The sequence below is a fragment of the Melozone crissalis genome, unplaced genomic scaffold (assembly GCF_028551555.1).
Source record: "Melozone crissalis strain CALT ecotype California unplaced genomic scaffold, PUWL_Pcris_2 ptg000006l_1, whole genome shotgun sequence".
Lineage (NCBI taxonomy): Eukaryota > Metazoa > Chordata > Aves > Passeriformes > Passerellidae > Melozone > Melozone crissalis.
The window spans coordinates 13579281-13596186 of NW_026535784.1; the positions used below are offsets into that span (position 1 = coordinate 13579281).

The window sequence follows — 16906 nt, forward strand, 5'->3', positions numbered from 1 at the left end:
AAAGGTGAAAACACAAATGTATACAGAAACAGCAAGTCAAACAAGCTGAAAAAATATTGTAAGGTTGATTTAACAGAGCAGTGAACTCAAAGCTGTCTAATCCCTTTAGCAGCCTTCTTTAAAGAGGAGAAATAAAATAATTTTTGACACTACTTTTCTTTGCCATCTCTCACAACTCTTTCTAATAATGCTAAAGGATAAAACTTGAGTTTAGCACAAGGACAAAGTGTTGCAGCTTTAGTTAGAGGTGTTTTCTAACATATAACAAAATCTTCGTTTGTCATTTGCGACATTAAAGTGGATCAGACTTCCTGAAAGGAGATTACTGTTCAATTTCTCCAACTGGGGTACCTGGCACCTAAATCTCGCTTGAGACTCTGAAATAACAAGCTTGGTTTTAAAAGATGCTGAGCCAGGTCAGGCTCTGCATTTAAATCGTTTAAGCACTCTCAGAATCTGGCTATTCATTTTGATACATAGATATGGATTTCAGAGCTTAATCACCGACCTTTGCATTTCAAATGTTTGACCTTTGTTTTCTTTACTAAGTATGCAGACAGAGTGGCCCCCAAATTATTATTATTTTTCCCTTTTACACAGCTGAAAACGGCCAGTAGAGAAGACTTGAAGTTCTACATCTTATTACTGAGAAATAGGGATCTTTGAAAATAGCATTTTATGTTACTCAAGGGAAACTTGCAAAAAGGGGAATATTTTCTTATTTTCATTCACGAGAACATGATCCTTCATATATCTAAAACCCACAATCAGTTGAAAAAAAACCCACCCAAACTACCCTAAACCTTTGCCCTCTCTTAATCCCTGTACAAGAGGGTTTTTTTTTTAAGATGTCCTTTTCTCCCCCCTGAAATAAAGGCAATTGATAGGCTTATAAACAAATACCAAACATTAAGTCCTAATCTCCATATAGAGGAGCCTGACCCTTTTTATGGAGAGAGAGGGTAGAGAGAGGAAACGGGCCCAGGAGTTTCAGGTTTAATGCTTATTAAAGTTTTAGTGGGTGGGAAAATGCAATCAATAAATTTTGTTTAATGCCTCAAAACTGGTGTTAGTTTTCACTAGCTAAACCGGAGAGTAGTTTTCGTTTTGAAACTAGGACACTCGTAGTTGGAATGACAATTAATGTGGAGTGAATATGGTCCCAGTTGGAAGCTGATTTTTTTTGAATAGCATGAGAACTCCCCCCACCTCCCTGCCTTGGCTCCAAAGTGGGGTAGCTTCCATTTTTAATTAGTAAACCCGGCAAAATTTAGCTCATTGTGAGTTTCTGATCCTTTGGCCCAGTAGATGGCTTGGATTTGTCCATCTTGCTGTCTTGAGGCTGTTCTTTTTTTTTTTCCCTTCAGTTTTGGTGCGGGAAGGAAAGGGGGGCTTCAGGATACTTAGGATTAAAGTCATTGTTCGGGGGTATTTGCAGCCAGCTGCCTGCATTAAATGAAGATTAGAGGAGTACACATTAAAAGTGCAAGGGAAATACAGAGGACCTGGGATTTGGGAGCTGCATAGCTGTGAACCGAAGGGGAAAGGTTGGGGCTTTATGGCAAATTTTTTCTGATGCCATGTGATCTTAAAGCCCACTTCAGAAAGCAGCACAAGTAGCTTCCAGGGCAAAACTGGCTTGGGAATTGGAAAGGGAGCAGGAACATTTGCATCCCTTAGAAAGTTCTTCTGAGGTAAACCTAAACTTTTGAACCTGGAAAACTTATGTACTTCTCAAAAATTCATCTGCAAGAGCACTTGAGAGGTGGTGAAATTTTGATAGAACTGACCAAGTAGCTGAAAGCCCACCCTGGAGGTCAAAGCTCCAGCAGTAATGAATATTTGAAGGATTTTTCGGAAAGAGATGAGGGTACAGAGAAAGAGCCCAGGAAAAAAAAAATAACCAGAAGAGTCATTCAGCAACATTGTAAGAAAGTTTGAAAATATTTCCAAAGACACAGCTGCTGTCCTTTTGCTATGCTTCGTGGAGCAGTCATTTGTTAAAGCTGTGTCTTTGTAGCAAACTCTGCGAATTGCTTGGGGTGTGTCACCTGCAGAGCCCTCCCGGTCACCTGGAGTAGGAGGGGTGCTGTGGGTGCACTGGTGCTGAAGAGCACAGGTTTGACCAGGACCTCCCCAGTTTGGCAGGACCAAACTGTGGTTTGGACCAAGTTCTGCCCCAGTGGAATTTGGGGCAAGCTTTGCCCAGCCTGTTGGGATGCTGGGGAGTCTCCTTCTGTGCCTCAGTTTACGCAGCTGCTGCCACTGGCTTTGAAAGGGCTCCTGGTATTTGCTTGCTTGCTGCAGTGTTGAGGGTTTTTTGGACTTCCTCAGGCATGTAGAGCAGAAATGTAAAACATCAGCTGCTTTGTGGTGGGATCTGTCTGTCAGCATCAAGCTGGGATGCTCCTGCTGTGCTGAGCAAAAGCTGGGGCCAAGTTGGCCACTGCTCTTCAGAGGCAGCAAGAGACAAGACACCAAAAGGATGTGACAACACAGTCTCTTGTGCTCCCCAAGCATCAGCCCAGGGAGTTCCATCACTGCCTGGAGCAGGGAGCAGTGTGGGATGGCCACGTTTGGCACCAGGGTTGGGTGAGGTGCTCTGTGCTCATTGTGGGGTGCAGCTGCAAGGGTGTGCTCACCATGGGATGCAGCTCTGCAAGGGTGTGCTCATTGTGGGATGCAGCTCTGCAAGGGTGTGCTCACCGTGGGGTGCAGCTGCAGGGTGTGCTCACCGTGGGGTGCAGCTGCAGGGGTGTGCTCATTGTGGGGTGCAGCTGTAGGGGTGTGCTCATTGTGGGGTGCAGCTGCAGGGTGTGCTCATCGTGGGGTGCAGCTGCAGGGGTGTGCTCATCGTGGGGTGCAGCTGCAGGGTGTGCTCACCGCGCCAGGCTGGGGCTGGTGTCACCCCGCTGTGAATGTGGGCTGCTGAGGATTGGTGCAGCTCATTGCTGCCCTCCTGGAGGAAAGCACAGGACTTTGGCACCTGGGAGAGCTGGGACCATCTGCATGGGCATCCTTGAGCAGGAGCTCTCACAGTCTGGGGACACAGCGTGCCCATGCTGCCTCCCATCTGCTGCTCCCTGCCTTTGGGGACCATTCATGGAGTGGAGACATTTCACATCAGTTATTTTATTTCTCTAAAACAAGTTCCATGCTAAGTTCAAAAAGTTCAATGCAGAGCTCTGAGCTAACCAGATACATACAAGGGGTGTTGGCTTCCCTGTTTTCAGTGGGGAGCTGAATGGTTGTACCATCTGGCCAGATTTTAGGGAAAACTCCCCATCACTGCTTGTCCTTTTAAGCCAGCAATCCCCAGCTGAAGGCTTGGGATCAGTTCTGGGCTCTCAGCAGCAACCAAAGCTTTGTGCCTCTTGGAGGGGTTTGCATTCCCATCTTTTTAGGTGTAGCCAGGAGACCCCTTTGATTTGTTCTGTGGTGGGTTTTTTCCTGTCCTCCTCAGGGCTTCCAAGTGTCAGAGGGAAATTCTCCTGGCCAAAGTGTTTTTGTAACTGTTTTAGCTTTGTGACAATTTATTTCTTTAAACTCTCTGTGCCTGAATTGGGTGATCTATGAAAACAGTCCATTAAAAGGAGGATGCTGTAGAGTCCTGATGAATCCTGTTTTCTACTTGGCCGATGGAACAGAAAGCTAATTGCCGGTAGTAAATCCATTCAAAGGAGAGCTGGAGGGAGGGAGAAAAGCTAATATTCCTCCTTGAATGCCATTTAATCTCTGAAACCTTTCATGCAGATGTAAATTAGGATTTGCACAACAGAGTCAACAGTTGCTCCCTAGATAAGGCAGATTTGCAACATCTGCTTTTTCCATTTTGGAAGCTCTTCCAAAGTCGGGGATAGCCAAGCTAAACAGTAGAGATTTTTTTAATTCCTTTCCATAATCTCTTGTTTATAAAGAAGGCTGCATATGACAGAACTAAACCTGGTTATTGTTTTGCTAATTCTCTAGGAAAAAGGTTTGCTTTTCTCCCAAAACAGATCTAAGAAAACCCCCACAGGGTTTTAACACAGTGCAGTTACTTGTTAATGTCTTTGAAAGAAATGTCTGGTAACAATTGCATAGGCCACTGCAGTGCAAATACAGTATAAACATTATTATTATTATTATTATTATTTATTATTATTATTGCAGCTGTTTTAAGCTTTTCCAGGAGAACTGCCTCCTCCCAAGCAAACAATTGCAATATAGGAAAGATGAAGTGGTACTTTTGAGTGATCTGGTCTAGGGGGAAGGTGTCCTTGCCCATGGCAGGGATGTTGGAATGAGATAATGTTTGAGATCCCTTCCAACACAAACCATTCTGTGGTTCTATGATTCTGGGAAATAATGGAGGCAAACCCTTTTTAGATGTGATTATCTAAAGACGTATTTTTATATCACAGTTTAGACTTTTGCAGGTACAGATATTTTGTTTTTGCAGTATTTATTTCTGGGTGTGAGCCCCACTGAGCAGGGGAGATAACCCAGCACAAACACTTTGGGAGGTGATACTGCTTCAGCAAAGCATCCTGTGCTGCTGTAGTTGCCAGAGCAAGCTCCTTCTTCCCAGGATGGCTGCAGCCTGGCACGGGGAAGTGTGGTGCAAGAGGGGTCCTGACCCCACAATGGAAGAGGAGCTGGGGAAGAGAAAAACCAGAAGGTTTTATGTAATACTTTTTATTTTATAAATAACAGAAGATATGTACACATACACATTTATATAATATCATGTATGTATTTGATATATTTGCTGTACCAGGCTGGTGAGGTGCCTTTTGGGGTGACAGGGCCATAGCCAGACAGGAATGTTCCACCTCTGGCACCATCACATCTGTGCAGAAAGGAGGGGAAGCTGTGTCCTGCATAAAGCAATGCCAAATATATATAAATATATAAAAATATATATCAATATAAAATATACATAAAATATTTATGCAGAAAAAGATATATTTTTATACATATATAAATATATATTTTATATATATAATATATTTTTATAAATATATATATTAAAAATAAATATAAATATATATATATGTGTGTGTGTGTGTGTGTATATGTATGTATGGCGTGGTTCCTGTGGGGAGGTGACACTGAGGCCACTTGTCACTTTTCCTGGCTGCTTTTTAGATTCAGACAGATCTTAAATGAACAATATTTGGTAAGGAAAGTGTTTTATTTCCCTTTTGGGAAGTTTGCTTTTCCCAGTGCAGAAGCCCCAAGGTGAGGTAGGGAAGTGACTCCATCCTAAGAACAGACACACAGGTATTGTGAAAAACACCTGAATATTATCCAGTGGGTGAATAATACTCAGTCAACACAGGTAGGACACTTACTTAGAATAAAGCAGGGCTAAATCAACAGGACACAGTGCTTGTCTGAGTCTGGAGACAGTGTACATGCTCTTTGCCACCACGGCTGTGTTCATCCCCCTCATGCTGGAGGTTTTCATATACCTCCAGCAATTATCCACCAGCTTGCTGGCTGACACCATGGGAATGAGGTAACAAACTCAACAGGAGAAAGCTCTGGCATGGCTGTTGCTCTCTGATCCTATAATGTGTCCTGTCACGGTGGATTTGGTGCAATAAAATACATAGAACAAGAAACAATTTCAGATTAACCTGACGAGAGAAATGCGTGGAGCGCTGCTGTCTCTGTGCTTGTTAACGTGCCAAATACAGCTTGTCCAGCTTGAAAAGGGAAAAATATGATCTGCTTAGAACTGAGCCTTAATCCTTTCCAGCACTGGGCTGTGGAGCAATGCTGGAGAGCCTCTGGGGGTTGCTGGGGTTCAGGGTGGGGTGGGGAATCTCCTGCGGGTGGTACACAAGGTGTTGTGTGCCTCAAGTGCTCTGTGGGGCAGTCCCAGTGTAGCCTGAGCTGTGGCGGATGCTCCCCTGCTGCAGGATGCCCACTGAGGGAAAAGGGTGATGCTGATGGGGAATGCATGTGCCCCACCAGAGCAGTTCCTCAGGACACTCCCCAACACTTTGGTGTTTGAAAAAGTAGGGCTGTGGGAAGTTGTTACAGGGAAAAAAATCAAAGGTGAAGAGAAAGAAATTTTCTGGAGCCAGAACCCAGTGCCCTTGAGGTGACATGGGAGCATGGGGCTCCCTCACCCCTCGCTGTGAGCCTTTGCTGCCCAGCAGCAATCCTCAGCAGCATGTGGAGATGATCCCTGACACCCAGGAGGGCATCAGGCAGCCTCGAGGTTGGCTTGGATTTTTCACCCTCCACCTCTTCCTCGTCCTTTTTTGCCTGAATAAAAAATAACTTGGGAGCTGCATGCGTTAAAACCAAAATAAAACATTTCCAGGCTCAGCCAGAAACAAGTATTGATGTCTGAGAGGAGCAGACAGCTGATGGAAATACTGACACACTTAAGTACTTGGAGCTGTGAACACACAGAAAGTGAATTATTGCTGGGATGAGCCAAGCAGCCAAGGAGATGAAGTATCTTATCCTTATAAGTGAATACATACAAAAGCATTTCAGCGTTGCTGGGCCAACTGCTCCTCATTGTGGAAGGTGTTTCCAGCCAGTTGCTGCCTTTTTGCTCCTCTGAACAGCTTAAAAATGGTCTCTTTCTCTGTAGTGTGTTTGCTACGAGCAGTGATGCTGCTGCGAGTGCTGATCTCCATCAGAGGCATCTCTTGGTGGTTCTCAAGTCATTACTGCTTTGGCTAAACTAATAATTAGTGGAGTTTTAGTCATACCTTGGGAGCCCACAACCCAGATTGCCTCTTTCTCAAAGAGCCCTTTAAAGCTGCAGATGTGTGATTCCCTGCTCTGCTGGCAAGTGTCAGAGTGGGCTCCTGTAGCCCCTACATGGGTTAACTCCCTGGTAATTTATACTTGTGTGTCATGGTTTAATCCTGTCTGGGAACTCAGCCCCACACTGCAGCCTGCTCACCCCAACTCTGAGGATGGAGGAGAGAATTGGAAGAGTAAAAGTGAGAAAACCACCCATAAGGGTGGTGACAAAGGCAGTCTAATAAAAGAAGCAAGGGCTGTACACAGAAGCAAAGCAGAACAAGGAGTTAGTTCTCCACTTCCCCAGGGCAGGTGTTGAGCCCTCCCCAGGACAGCCAGGCTCCCTCATAGGGTGACTGAGAAAGATAAATGCCACCACCCCAAAAAATCCCCCTTCCTCCTTCTTCCCCCAGCTTTATTGCTGAGTATGGTGTCATATGGTCTGGAATATCCCTGGATCAGTGGGCTCAGCTGTCCTGGCTGCATCCCCTCCCATTTTTTTATAGCTGGAGAGTTGGCTTCAGAGGGGGCAACTTCATGTCTCCTTCATGTCTTGGTGTGTCTGGTTGAAAAGGTGTTGGAAACACCAGGCACATGGAGCTGGAGGGTGGGAAGGAGGTGCTGGACTCTGGCCACCCTGTGGGAGATGTGACCTTTGCCTCCCTGCTTTGAACTCCTGCTGTTTCAAGCATGAAAATGAGACTGTCTCTGCTTTCAGATTTATCTTTGTACTTGAAAGCTATATAAGGAGTGAGAGTAAAAATTGGTTCTCCAAGGTCACAGTTGGCAAAGTGCTTAAAAGCGTTTGAGTGCCCATTTAAATACTTTGCGGAGATCTCTACTTTGGGTCCTGTTTATTTTCTAAGCCATAAGTATATAAACAAAAGTTTGAAAAACAGTCAACAGAAGTGAGATTAAGACCATTTGTAGTGTTCTCCTTTTAATTCACTTCTACATCTACCCTGAGATTGTTCCCAGTCAGTACAAGTGAAGTCACTAGAACCAAACTTTGCATCACAACATCTGCTGGGGAGATTAAAGGTAGAGATGCCAAAATCAAGTTGTCAGAAACAAGAGGTGCTGCTTCATTCCACAGAAGAAGCTCGAGACCTCAGTCCATCTGCTGAGTCTTACTTTCCTCTTCATTGCAGCATTCCCTGTATACATTTTATAAAAATTCTTTGTTGCTTTGTCATTAACCCAGGTTCATTATGGTTTTTGAAAAAGAGTTATTTCCTTTTAAACAGCTAACCAGTACAGTTTGGGCTGTGCTTAGTCTGGGCTTGTTCCTGTTCAGTGGGTTTATAATACAAAAGCCAAAATATACAAGGCTTGATCATCTGGCAAACAGCTTTGGTAGAACTGTGTTTAGTGTGGAGGGCTTGTACAGTTGTGTGGGGTTTGTTTTCCAGTAGATGAGATTAGCAAGAGGTTCCATCAAAGTTAGACCAGTACTCAGTTTTGCAAGTGCAAAGCTGTTCCCAGGACTTTTTAATTTGAAGCCAAGGTTAGTACAGGTGAAAAAAATCCTCATATTCTAGAAGAAGGAAGAAAAAACTTGAACATTTAAACCAGAATATTTCTTGACCATATTTTCCCCAGAGATATACCCCAGTTGGGAAGAGACCATGGATGAGCACTTAAATGTAGTAATGAGTGCTGGTCTGATAGCAAGGAGATTCTGCAAGGAGCTTCTTTTTTATTTACTAAGAGTGTATGCTTTCGGGGAAAAATTTTATTAAAAGGGAAAAAACCCCAATGCCCTAAACCTCTGACTGTATGAACACCACAACATTCTGGCCAAACCATAAAATATTTGAGTTGGAATTGCTGCCATGGTATGAGGAAAGGTTCTTTGTAATCCCAGTGAGTGTGGGCTTTGCCTCCTGTGAGACAATACCTCCCATGAAATACCACCTTTTCAGGCTCTCAGAATCCTTTCTTTCTACCCTGCAAGGCTATTGACTGCAACAATTTTATATTTTGAATCTTTACATTCACACAAGAATAAAAACACACATGACAAGAAGAGAAAAGCAATACATTTTTCTCTTATAGCCTGTGGTAGGCAAGGGGAAGGTCTGGGCACCTGGAAGCATCAACAACAGAGCAAATACAAGATGTGTTTCTTTTTTAAACACTCTATCCCTGATACCTGTTCTTATTTATTTATCTCCATTTCTTTCTCCCTTTGCAGAATACTTGAGGAGTGAGACCGCCTTTCTGGAAGAGTTGGTGTTTGGAAATGGAGATACCATTGAACTTTCCTGCAACACCCAAGGCTCTTCTGTGTCTGTTTTCTGGTTTAAAGATGGTATTGGAATTGCACCTACCAACAGAACTCATATTGGACAAAAACTGTTGAAGATAATCAATGTGTCATATGATGACTCGGGGCTGTACAGTTGCAAGCCAAGGCATTCCAATGAGGTCCTGGGAAACTTTACAGTCAGAGTTACAGGTATGTGCAGAAATGCAGCTGTTTCAGTAGCTTTCTATATTTATTTTTTTTTTAAATTTTTGCCCTTTCACATGTTCAGCACAACTGGTGGTTTGTGGTGTTTGTCTTTCCTTGGAAGGTCTGTACCTCCGTGGTAACTCCTGGCAGTGATTAGACTGGCAAAACAAACCAATTGAAGAATGCTTGTATGTCCATACCAAATGCTTGATGTTAATGCTGAGAGAGACTTAGAAAGGGTGCTGGTCAGATTAAACCCCTTAACACTCAAATAGGTGCAATGGTACGTGTGACTTTGAAGTTTTTTGTGAGTGAGTGAACTGTGGCTCACAGGGGTTAAATGATGTGTTCTATGTTATGTGACAAATCAGTGGCAAAGTTGCATGTAAGAGCTGGAAGTTCCTGAAGGCTGTTTCTCTGTTGTAGCTGGTAAATCTCTGCCCTCCATCACAGTTATCACAAATTGCTAGCTTGTTTTAGAGGTAGCTTATCTGTAAACTGTGTATATCCGAAATATGTGCTTCATCAAAGTTACTTACTGGGATTCGTACATTGCAAACAAGTGCTGTGTTAGCAAAGCACATGCTGTCATTTGCTTGGCCATATTTTTTGTGATGAGGACGATAGAACAGAACAGCTACAAGCTGTCCAAGCCTGGATCACTAAACACAGAGTGCCAGAAAAATCTGTTGTTTCCAGATAGCTAACCACCAAAACAAAGGTCATTTTCATGATTTCAGGCGGGTGCATTGGTAGGTGGATCACTGTGAGCAGATAGAAACTCTCCTGATCAAAGGTTAAAAGCCTGAATTGTCAGGAGAGTTAGCCCCTTTGAGATCTCAGGTTTTGAAATCTTTGATTTGCCCTTAAACTGTTGGAGCTCTTTCAAGAATCCTTGAATAGTAGGTCCTTTCTCCAAAAGTTGAGTTCCCTCAAAAAGTAAGAGTCTCTGTCTGAAAACCAAACACAGAGATGTTTGTGATTGTGAATCACAACCACCCCATAGAGAGCTTTCTTGTGCAATTGGATTTTGTGTGAGAGAAAACCATCATGAGAATAAAAGCTCGTTTCACCAAGCCTTCAGCAACATCTGCTTTTTATTGAGCGTTACTGGAGATTGCTGTGAATGCTTCAAGGTCATATCAATTAAATGGTTAAAGAAGTATTTGGCCCTTGAAAGGCTTTCTTTAACTAGGTACGATTATTGGAGCTATCCAGCAAACTGCAGGTTGTTAGAAATGTTACTCTCTCTTTTTTTCCTAAGTGACATGAAAATGCTTTTGAGTTCAAGGGGCAGCAGAGAGGCAGGAGAGGGCAGCTGGTTACATGCTCAAATGAAACAGCTGCCAGCCCCAAAAGTTTGTAAAGTGAGAAATTGTTTTTAATAGTGGAAGGACTGATAATCCTCTGCTTTTAAAAAGTTTAAGCCCCTGTATTTTTCCTCTTCACTAGTAATAGCTAATAACAGCTTAAGAACTAGCAAGTAACCTGAACCTGCTTTCTGATAACATTATGAGTCTTTGATTCTATTAGCCCACTGTCATTACCACCAAAGTGCTGGTAATGTGGGAGCCTCCTTTCTAGCTGTCAGCAGCACTTGTTTTAAACTTTGAAGCTCTGCTTTATGTGGCAATAGTGGCGCCTCTCATATACTCAGATATTTCTTCATAATTAGGATTGATTGCTCAGCGTGGCACTGCAGAGGTGAGATTGGGATCAGAGATTTGTGGTTTGTGTCCCCAGTTCTTAAAGGTAATGCCAGCAATTAGCTCAGGTATCTGGTCAGGTGTTCATGTGGGTATCTGATGTTTGGGGCTGGAGTTGTTCTCTGCATTAAACTGGTTTAAAGCTGTACTAACAGACTGGAATTGCTCTGATCTCTCTTCTTAAGTGAGCAAAGCTAGGCTAGGTGTGTTTGGAATAGCTGATCCACATACAAGTTCCATTTGGAGAATGCTTCCATGTCCTAGGGGCATATGAGGATTTTCCTACACAGAGCCATGAGACAAACTGATTGTGCTGCGGGGAATGTTTGATGCTGGAAGCAGAGCAAGTAGATGCTGGAGCTGGCATTCAGGGGCTGAGAACCAGGCTGATTAATAATAGCAGGATTTGATCTCTTTAAAATTCCTCCCTTGACGGACAAGGGCTTGAGTGTTTTGCTTGTTTACAAAAAGAAACATACTGTCCCCTAAAAACCTGAGCACTTGGAAAGGATTGTGTAGAGGCTGCATGCCCAAACTGATATCCAGCCTTGTTGGCAGAAGCTCCATTTCTGCAGCCATTTCATGCACAGAACAGCCTTTGGATTTAGTGGCTGAGCAGCACCCCTGTGATGAGCCTGGACTGCAGGCTGGTACCAGCAAACAGAGCTTTCAGAATACCCAAGGCCAAGCAATACAAAACAGGTGACTGAACAAAGTCCCTTTTCATTCATAATTAAAGTCCTTTTGAGCAGTTCTTGCCAAAACTTCAACAACTTCTGCTAAAGATTATTCGTTTAGTAAATGATGAACAAATAGCTTATAATTTTTAGTCACCTTTTAAAAAAGGTGATGTTTTAGTAACTTGAATAGGACAGTAGCTATGAATATGGGATATTTGGTCCTAAAATCTAAGCTGCACTTCTCATCTTAAGAACAAGCAAAGTGAAAAACTTCCTTCAACCTTGTGAAAGTGATTTTGTATTAGTTTAAAAATTGATTCTACTCCTCTGGTCATGATGGATTCATTGGAAAGCAGAAGTAAACTATAATCATGTGTTAATATGTGGGTAACCTAATCTGAGAGCAGAGCTGAGAAGGTGCTGATTTCTCCGTCAGTGCTGGTGGGGATTTGGCTCAGTTTCTGCCTGACTTGAGTAAACCTGCTGGATCAGCCAGAACACCTAAACATCCCCTTCACTTTCAGCAAGCCCCATGGCATTTCCCTAGTTCTGCTGCCAGCAGGACCTCAAGTGTGGGTTTGCAGTTAGAGACGTGCTTGGAGTCGTCCTTGAGGCTTTGCCAAGGAGAAGGTGCAAAGCTCCATGAGCCCCTGCAGACCAGGGCAGGGAGATGTTTCCTGTGTTGCTGCTGTGGATGGTGAAAATGCCTGGAAGGCCATTCCAGATTCTGCAGGGAAGAACTATTTGTTGTTAGCTTTCCTTCTTTTTCCCTTCTTTTATCCCCTGCCCACCTTTTTCTTTCTCCATTTTTACCTCTACTGTGCTGGTCAGAAGATAGTAGAAAACTCAAGTGCATCTTGCAATGAAGGATGTTCTGCCTGGCTTGATCTGAAACAGCTCCTTACATTTCTGGCCACATATTGAACCCTCATAATGTTTCCTATTTTCTAGTGTTTAAGGCCAAGTTCTCTTACCACTGTCTCAGAACATAAAGGCTGCTGGGTTATTACCATTTTGCCTTTATTTGAAAGAAAAATTCCTGGAGATTACGTAACTACAATGATGCTAAATCTTCCAGATGCTGAACTGTACTAAGCTAAACTGTGTAAACTAAATCAAACACTAAGCTGCTATTTGATAATGGCATTTACATTTACAGTAGTCAGTTGATGGGGGGAAGAGGGACTGAGCCTTCATTGTGGACAGCTCGGAGAAGGTGAAATGTTAGACCACATTAAAAGAAACACTTCAGAATGTTTTGGAGAGATACAGATGGAAAATTCCCACCTGTTTACCTGTATTGAGTTACAGTCTTGAGGTGCCTCTGTGGGAGGAATATAACTGAAGGGAACTGGAATAGCCATCAAAATGTTGATGGAGAGAGGTTTGATTGCAAGAAGGTCAAAAGTTTTGGTCTTAGTGTTTGAACAAGGAGTTAATGAAGGGAGGTGTGGCAGGAGGATATTGAGTTAAAAGGAAAATGCAGGGAAAGTGAATTAGAAATGCTGACCTGCTATTTTGAGACATGGTAAAATAAAAAGTCTTCAGAGTGAATGCTAGAGGAAGGAAAAAAAAAGCAGTCAGAGAGCTTGTTCTGCAAAACAAAATTTTCCGGTTTACGATTCCTTTTGTGTTTATGAGGCAGAGAACATTTCACAGGGAGAAGTATTTGACATTGGACCATGTTTTCAGAGCACTGGCAAACTCTTGACACCTCTCTCCCGGCTGAGACAGCTCCTGTGCAGTTGTGCCTGGCCCAGCAGCACCAGAGGGCTGGGCTGGTGGGGCTGCAGGGAAGGATGAGCCACCACTCAGATGTCCCTTGTGTGACACCAACAGCCTCATCCAGCAGTGTCCCCACGCGCCATCCTCCTTCTGCTTCACTCCTTTCTTGTCTCTTTCCAGATTCCCCTTCGTCAGGTGATGATGAGGATGACGATGATGAGTCAGAAGATACAGGTAATTCATTTTTCTGGGATACAGAGGTTTTAATTTGCAGAAGCTGTGGCTCCCAAGCAGTGCAGCTCATCTGGGTGTTCACACACAGCAGCTTTGTGTTGAAAAATCAGTGACCTTAGGATGAAACCATGATGAATGAAATTTATCTAAAAATTTAGAAACAGCTGACAGAATGATATTGCTGCTGTGGAATCCTACTGTATTTTGAAGATTTGATGCTGAGAATCTGAATATATGGGTAGTTACAAATTCTCCTTGCATGTAAATCCAGACAAACCCACTTACTATATATATATATAAAATTTGTTTTACTGCACTAATATTACACCAGTTTTATACCATTTCAAACCTTGACTGCTGTACTTTTAACTATTCTGATTCTGGTCCTTACCAGCATCTTGACAGGAGTCAGAGTACAAAACATAGACTAGCCAAGGGCCAAATTTACTGATGCCATAAGTGAGAGCAGCCTCTTTGGCTTTATTGGCTTTTTCTTTCACTCCTGTGAGGAAGAGAGTCCCAGGTCAGTGCTTGGTGCTTTCACAGTGAATCTCTTTCAATCCCAGTGCTGCTTTCTTTAAGTGCAATAGCATTAATCAGGATCATTACCGGCTTCAGAGGTGTTAGTGCTGGGTTTTATTCTGCTCTTTGTACTTCTGCAGAGTGAGCTGCCCATGTGTATGTATTTTTAATAAATAAATGTCTTTGCATTTGAACTTCCAATCAGCTATGTGCATTGGCAGAAGTTCAACATGACTGGAAAATCTCTTCTGCCTATAACATTGCACATGCAGGACTCTGTCAAACAGATCTGCCACTGCAATGAGTTAATACTGCTGTGTGAGCAGTGTGTGGACATTAATGGTGAGTTACAGTGCCAGCAGACCCATCAGCAGCAATTAGTGGTTTTCTGATAGCTTCTAATTAGGGGCCAAATCCTGCCGGGTGACAGGCACCTTTGCAGAGGTGCTCAGGGCTCCTGGTACCTGCTGAAGAATGGTACAGACATAGGGAAGGTCTGGTTTGGTCAGGATTTTTTCCAGCTGCAGAGCAGCTTCTGATGAGGACAACTGATTGTTCTGTACAGTTTTTTATGTGGTTTGCAGAGAACTCAATCTCTTAGCAACAGGTATCACAAAACATCAGCTGGCTTATGGTACAGAAAGACGTTTTTCTTCACTGGAAAGGAAAACACGCATTTCACCACATGTATTTATAGCCTGTTTTCTGGGTCTTCTTGACTTTGAGGCTGTCTCTGGTTTTAGACCTGAAGGTAATGGCTGGCTTTGCTTAAAAGTCTCATTATAAAAAGTTCTCCTTTAGAAATGGTTGATTAGGTTAATGCATCAGTGCGGTGAAACCTCGCGGTGATGTTTTGTGACACAGGTGTGCTTTGTGTTGCTTACTTTGATGTCAGATCCTCCACTTAACTCTCAGAGATCTCCTGAGTGTGGGGAGCTGTGTTGTTAACCCTGGTACCACCACTGGCAGGACATCCCACCAGGAGCAGGGGCTGAAGGACCATCCCAGGCACATATGGTGTAGCCAGTGCCATGTTCTGTGAACAGCCCCAAGACCCAAGTCCTCTGTCTCCTGTGGCAAAAATGTGCCCTGCTGATAGGGTGTGTGAGACACAGCTGTGGTCAGTAGTTAGAGGAGGAAAGGCAATAAATGCTTTCATGCAAAACAAAAATACCACGGACTTATAGGATGGTTAGGGTTGGAAGTGACCTTAAAGATATCTTGTCAGTATAACTGATAGTGTTTCATATTTAGGGGGAGGCAGTCCAGCCTGGACTGACTCACTGAGTGTTGCCACGCTGCATATCACTGACTATAATCCTTTTGTCCTGGCCCCTTGTGATGCTAAGTTACTTTTCTGGCTTGTGTTACTCAAGAGAGTTTCTCATCCTCACATAGTGGAGAGTTCAGAAAGCTGATTCCAATAGCATCATGCATTTGAAGCCAATCTGGGTAATTTTAAGGGTTTGTAATACCAAATTCCATGTGGAGTGCCCTGCTCTGCTCACTCTCAGCTTCCTCTCTGAAGGGCAGCACAGAAACAGGGCATCCTTTAGGGATGGGCAACAGAAAAGGAGAAACTTCTGCAGCTTCAGATCAGCTCGTTTGTCGCAGCCTTGTCTCAAGCAGTGATCCGCCTTTGCAGAAAGAGGCTTTCTAATACCTCTGTTCTCTACAGCTGTTTTTCCTGGCCCTGAAACAAAAACAAAACTCCCTTTTCACACACTGTGCTTCTGCCCCAGTGCTGCCTACCCCTCTTGTATCTGTTTGTTTGGGGCCCCCGCTGCGCAGCCCCAGCACCTTCAAAGAGCCCCCATAATCTCCAATTAAATCTGGCTCTGTCCTCCGAGGCGTCAGCTGGGAAAATTACACAATTAGGGTTGATTCTGTCTGCCACAGAATTTGGTGGCAGCTCCTAATTGCTAAATGAGTGCTTGGCTGTATTAATTATTCCAAGTATTGCTCTCCGGTTTTTTTTAATTGGTCATTCCAGTTGGATGGGTGGCCGGTGTCTTTGACGAACAAAACGGACCGTCAGGCTTAGTGTTTGATGATGGGAAAGGGCTGCTGATAAATGTTTGGGGGTCCCTTTCTTTTTTCCACACCTGCACATGCAAAACCATTGCTAGTAATTAATTTACAGAGAGCTAGTCTAGAAAATTTTCCTGTCTTTCATCCTTCCTCTTTTCCCGCTCCCAAAACTCTCTGGAGCTTTGCTTGAAAAGAAGAGTTAGCAACATTTTCAGGCCCTTAAAAAGTGGTAATGAAGGGACTCAGAGGGCAGAGCAAAGCAGAAGCAGGGATGTTTTGTTCACTGCTCCTGCAAGTGAGAACAAAGGCACTGTTTTCAATGTGTAGACGCTTTCTTCCAGTTCCAGTTTGACTTGAGAGCAATGCCCTGTTTGAGTCTTGGCACAATAATCCAGGGGTGCCCAGCCCTGGCAAGTCCTGAATCTTACAGAAGAGCACTGAAATGAGGGAAAGCACTCAGGGAAGAAGTCATGTCTAATTGCAGCAGGCAGGAGTGAATCCTGCCTTTGCTCCATATGGAGAATATCCCCAGCTGGAAACTTTCCTGGGCTCCATCTTGCTCCTCTCTGATGTCTGATAGCAAAATCCCCTTTGGCTTCAGTGACTACATTTGCGGCCAATGGGTTGATGCGTCTCCTGTGAGACTCAAACTCATCTTTTGAATGAAAAAATGTGATAAAATGTCACCCTGCAGCACATGCAGATGTTTTGTAAAAGGAAAGAGCCCCAAAAAGCAAAAGGAGGAACCTGGTCCTGTCCAGGTGACCATGTGATGTAATTACACCTCCATGCCT

General features: G+C 43.6%; 1 protein-coding gene across 3 annotated transcripts in view; it reads left to right on the top strand.

Annotated features, from left to right (window-relative positions):
* Window positions 1-16906, top strand: part of FGFR3 (fibroblast growth factor receptor 3) — a 54701-nt gene that overhangs the window by 11553 nt on the left and 26242 nt on the right. For all 3 annotated transcript variants that reach the window (XM_054293296.1, XM_054293304.1, XM_054293312.1), the window contains exons 2-3: window positions 8954-9217; window positions 13506-13559. In XM_054293296.1, the coding sequence (XP_054149271.1) occupies window positions 8954-9217; window positions 13506-13559 (318 nt within the window). The remainder of the gene's footprint in view (window positions 1-8953; window positions 9218-13505; window positions 13560-16906) is intronic.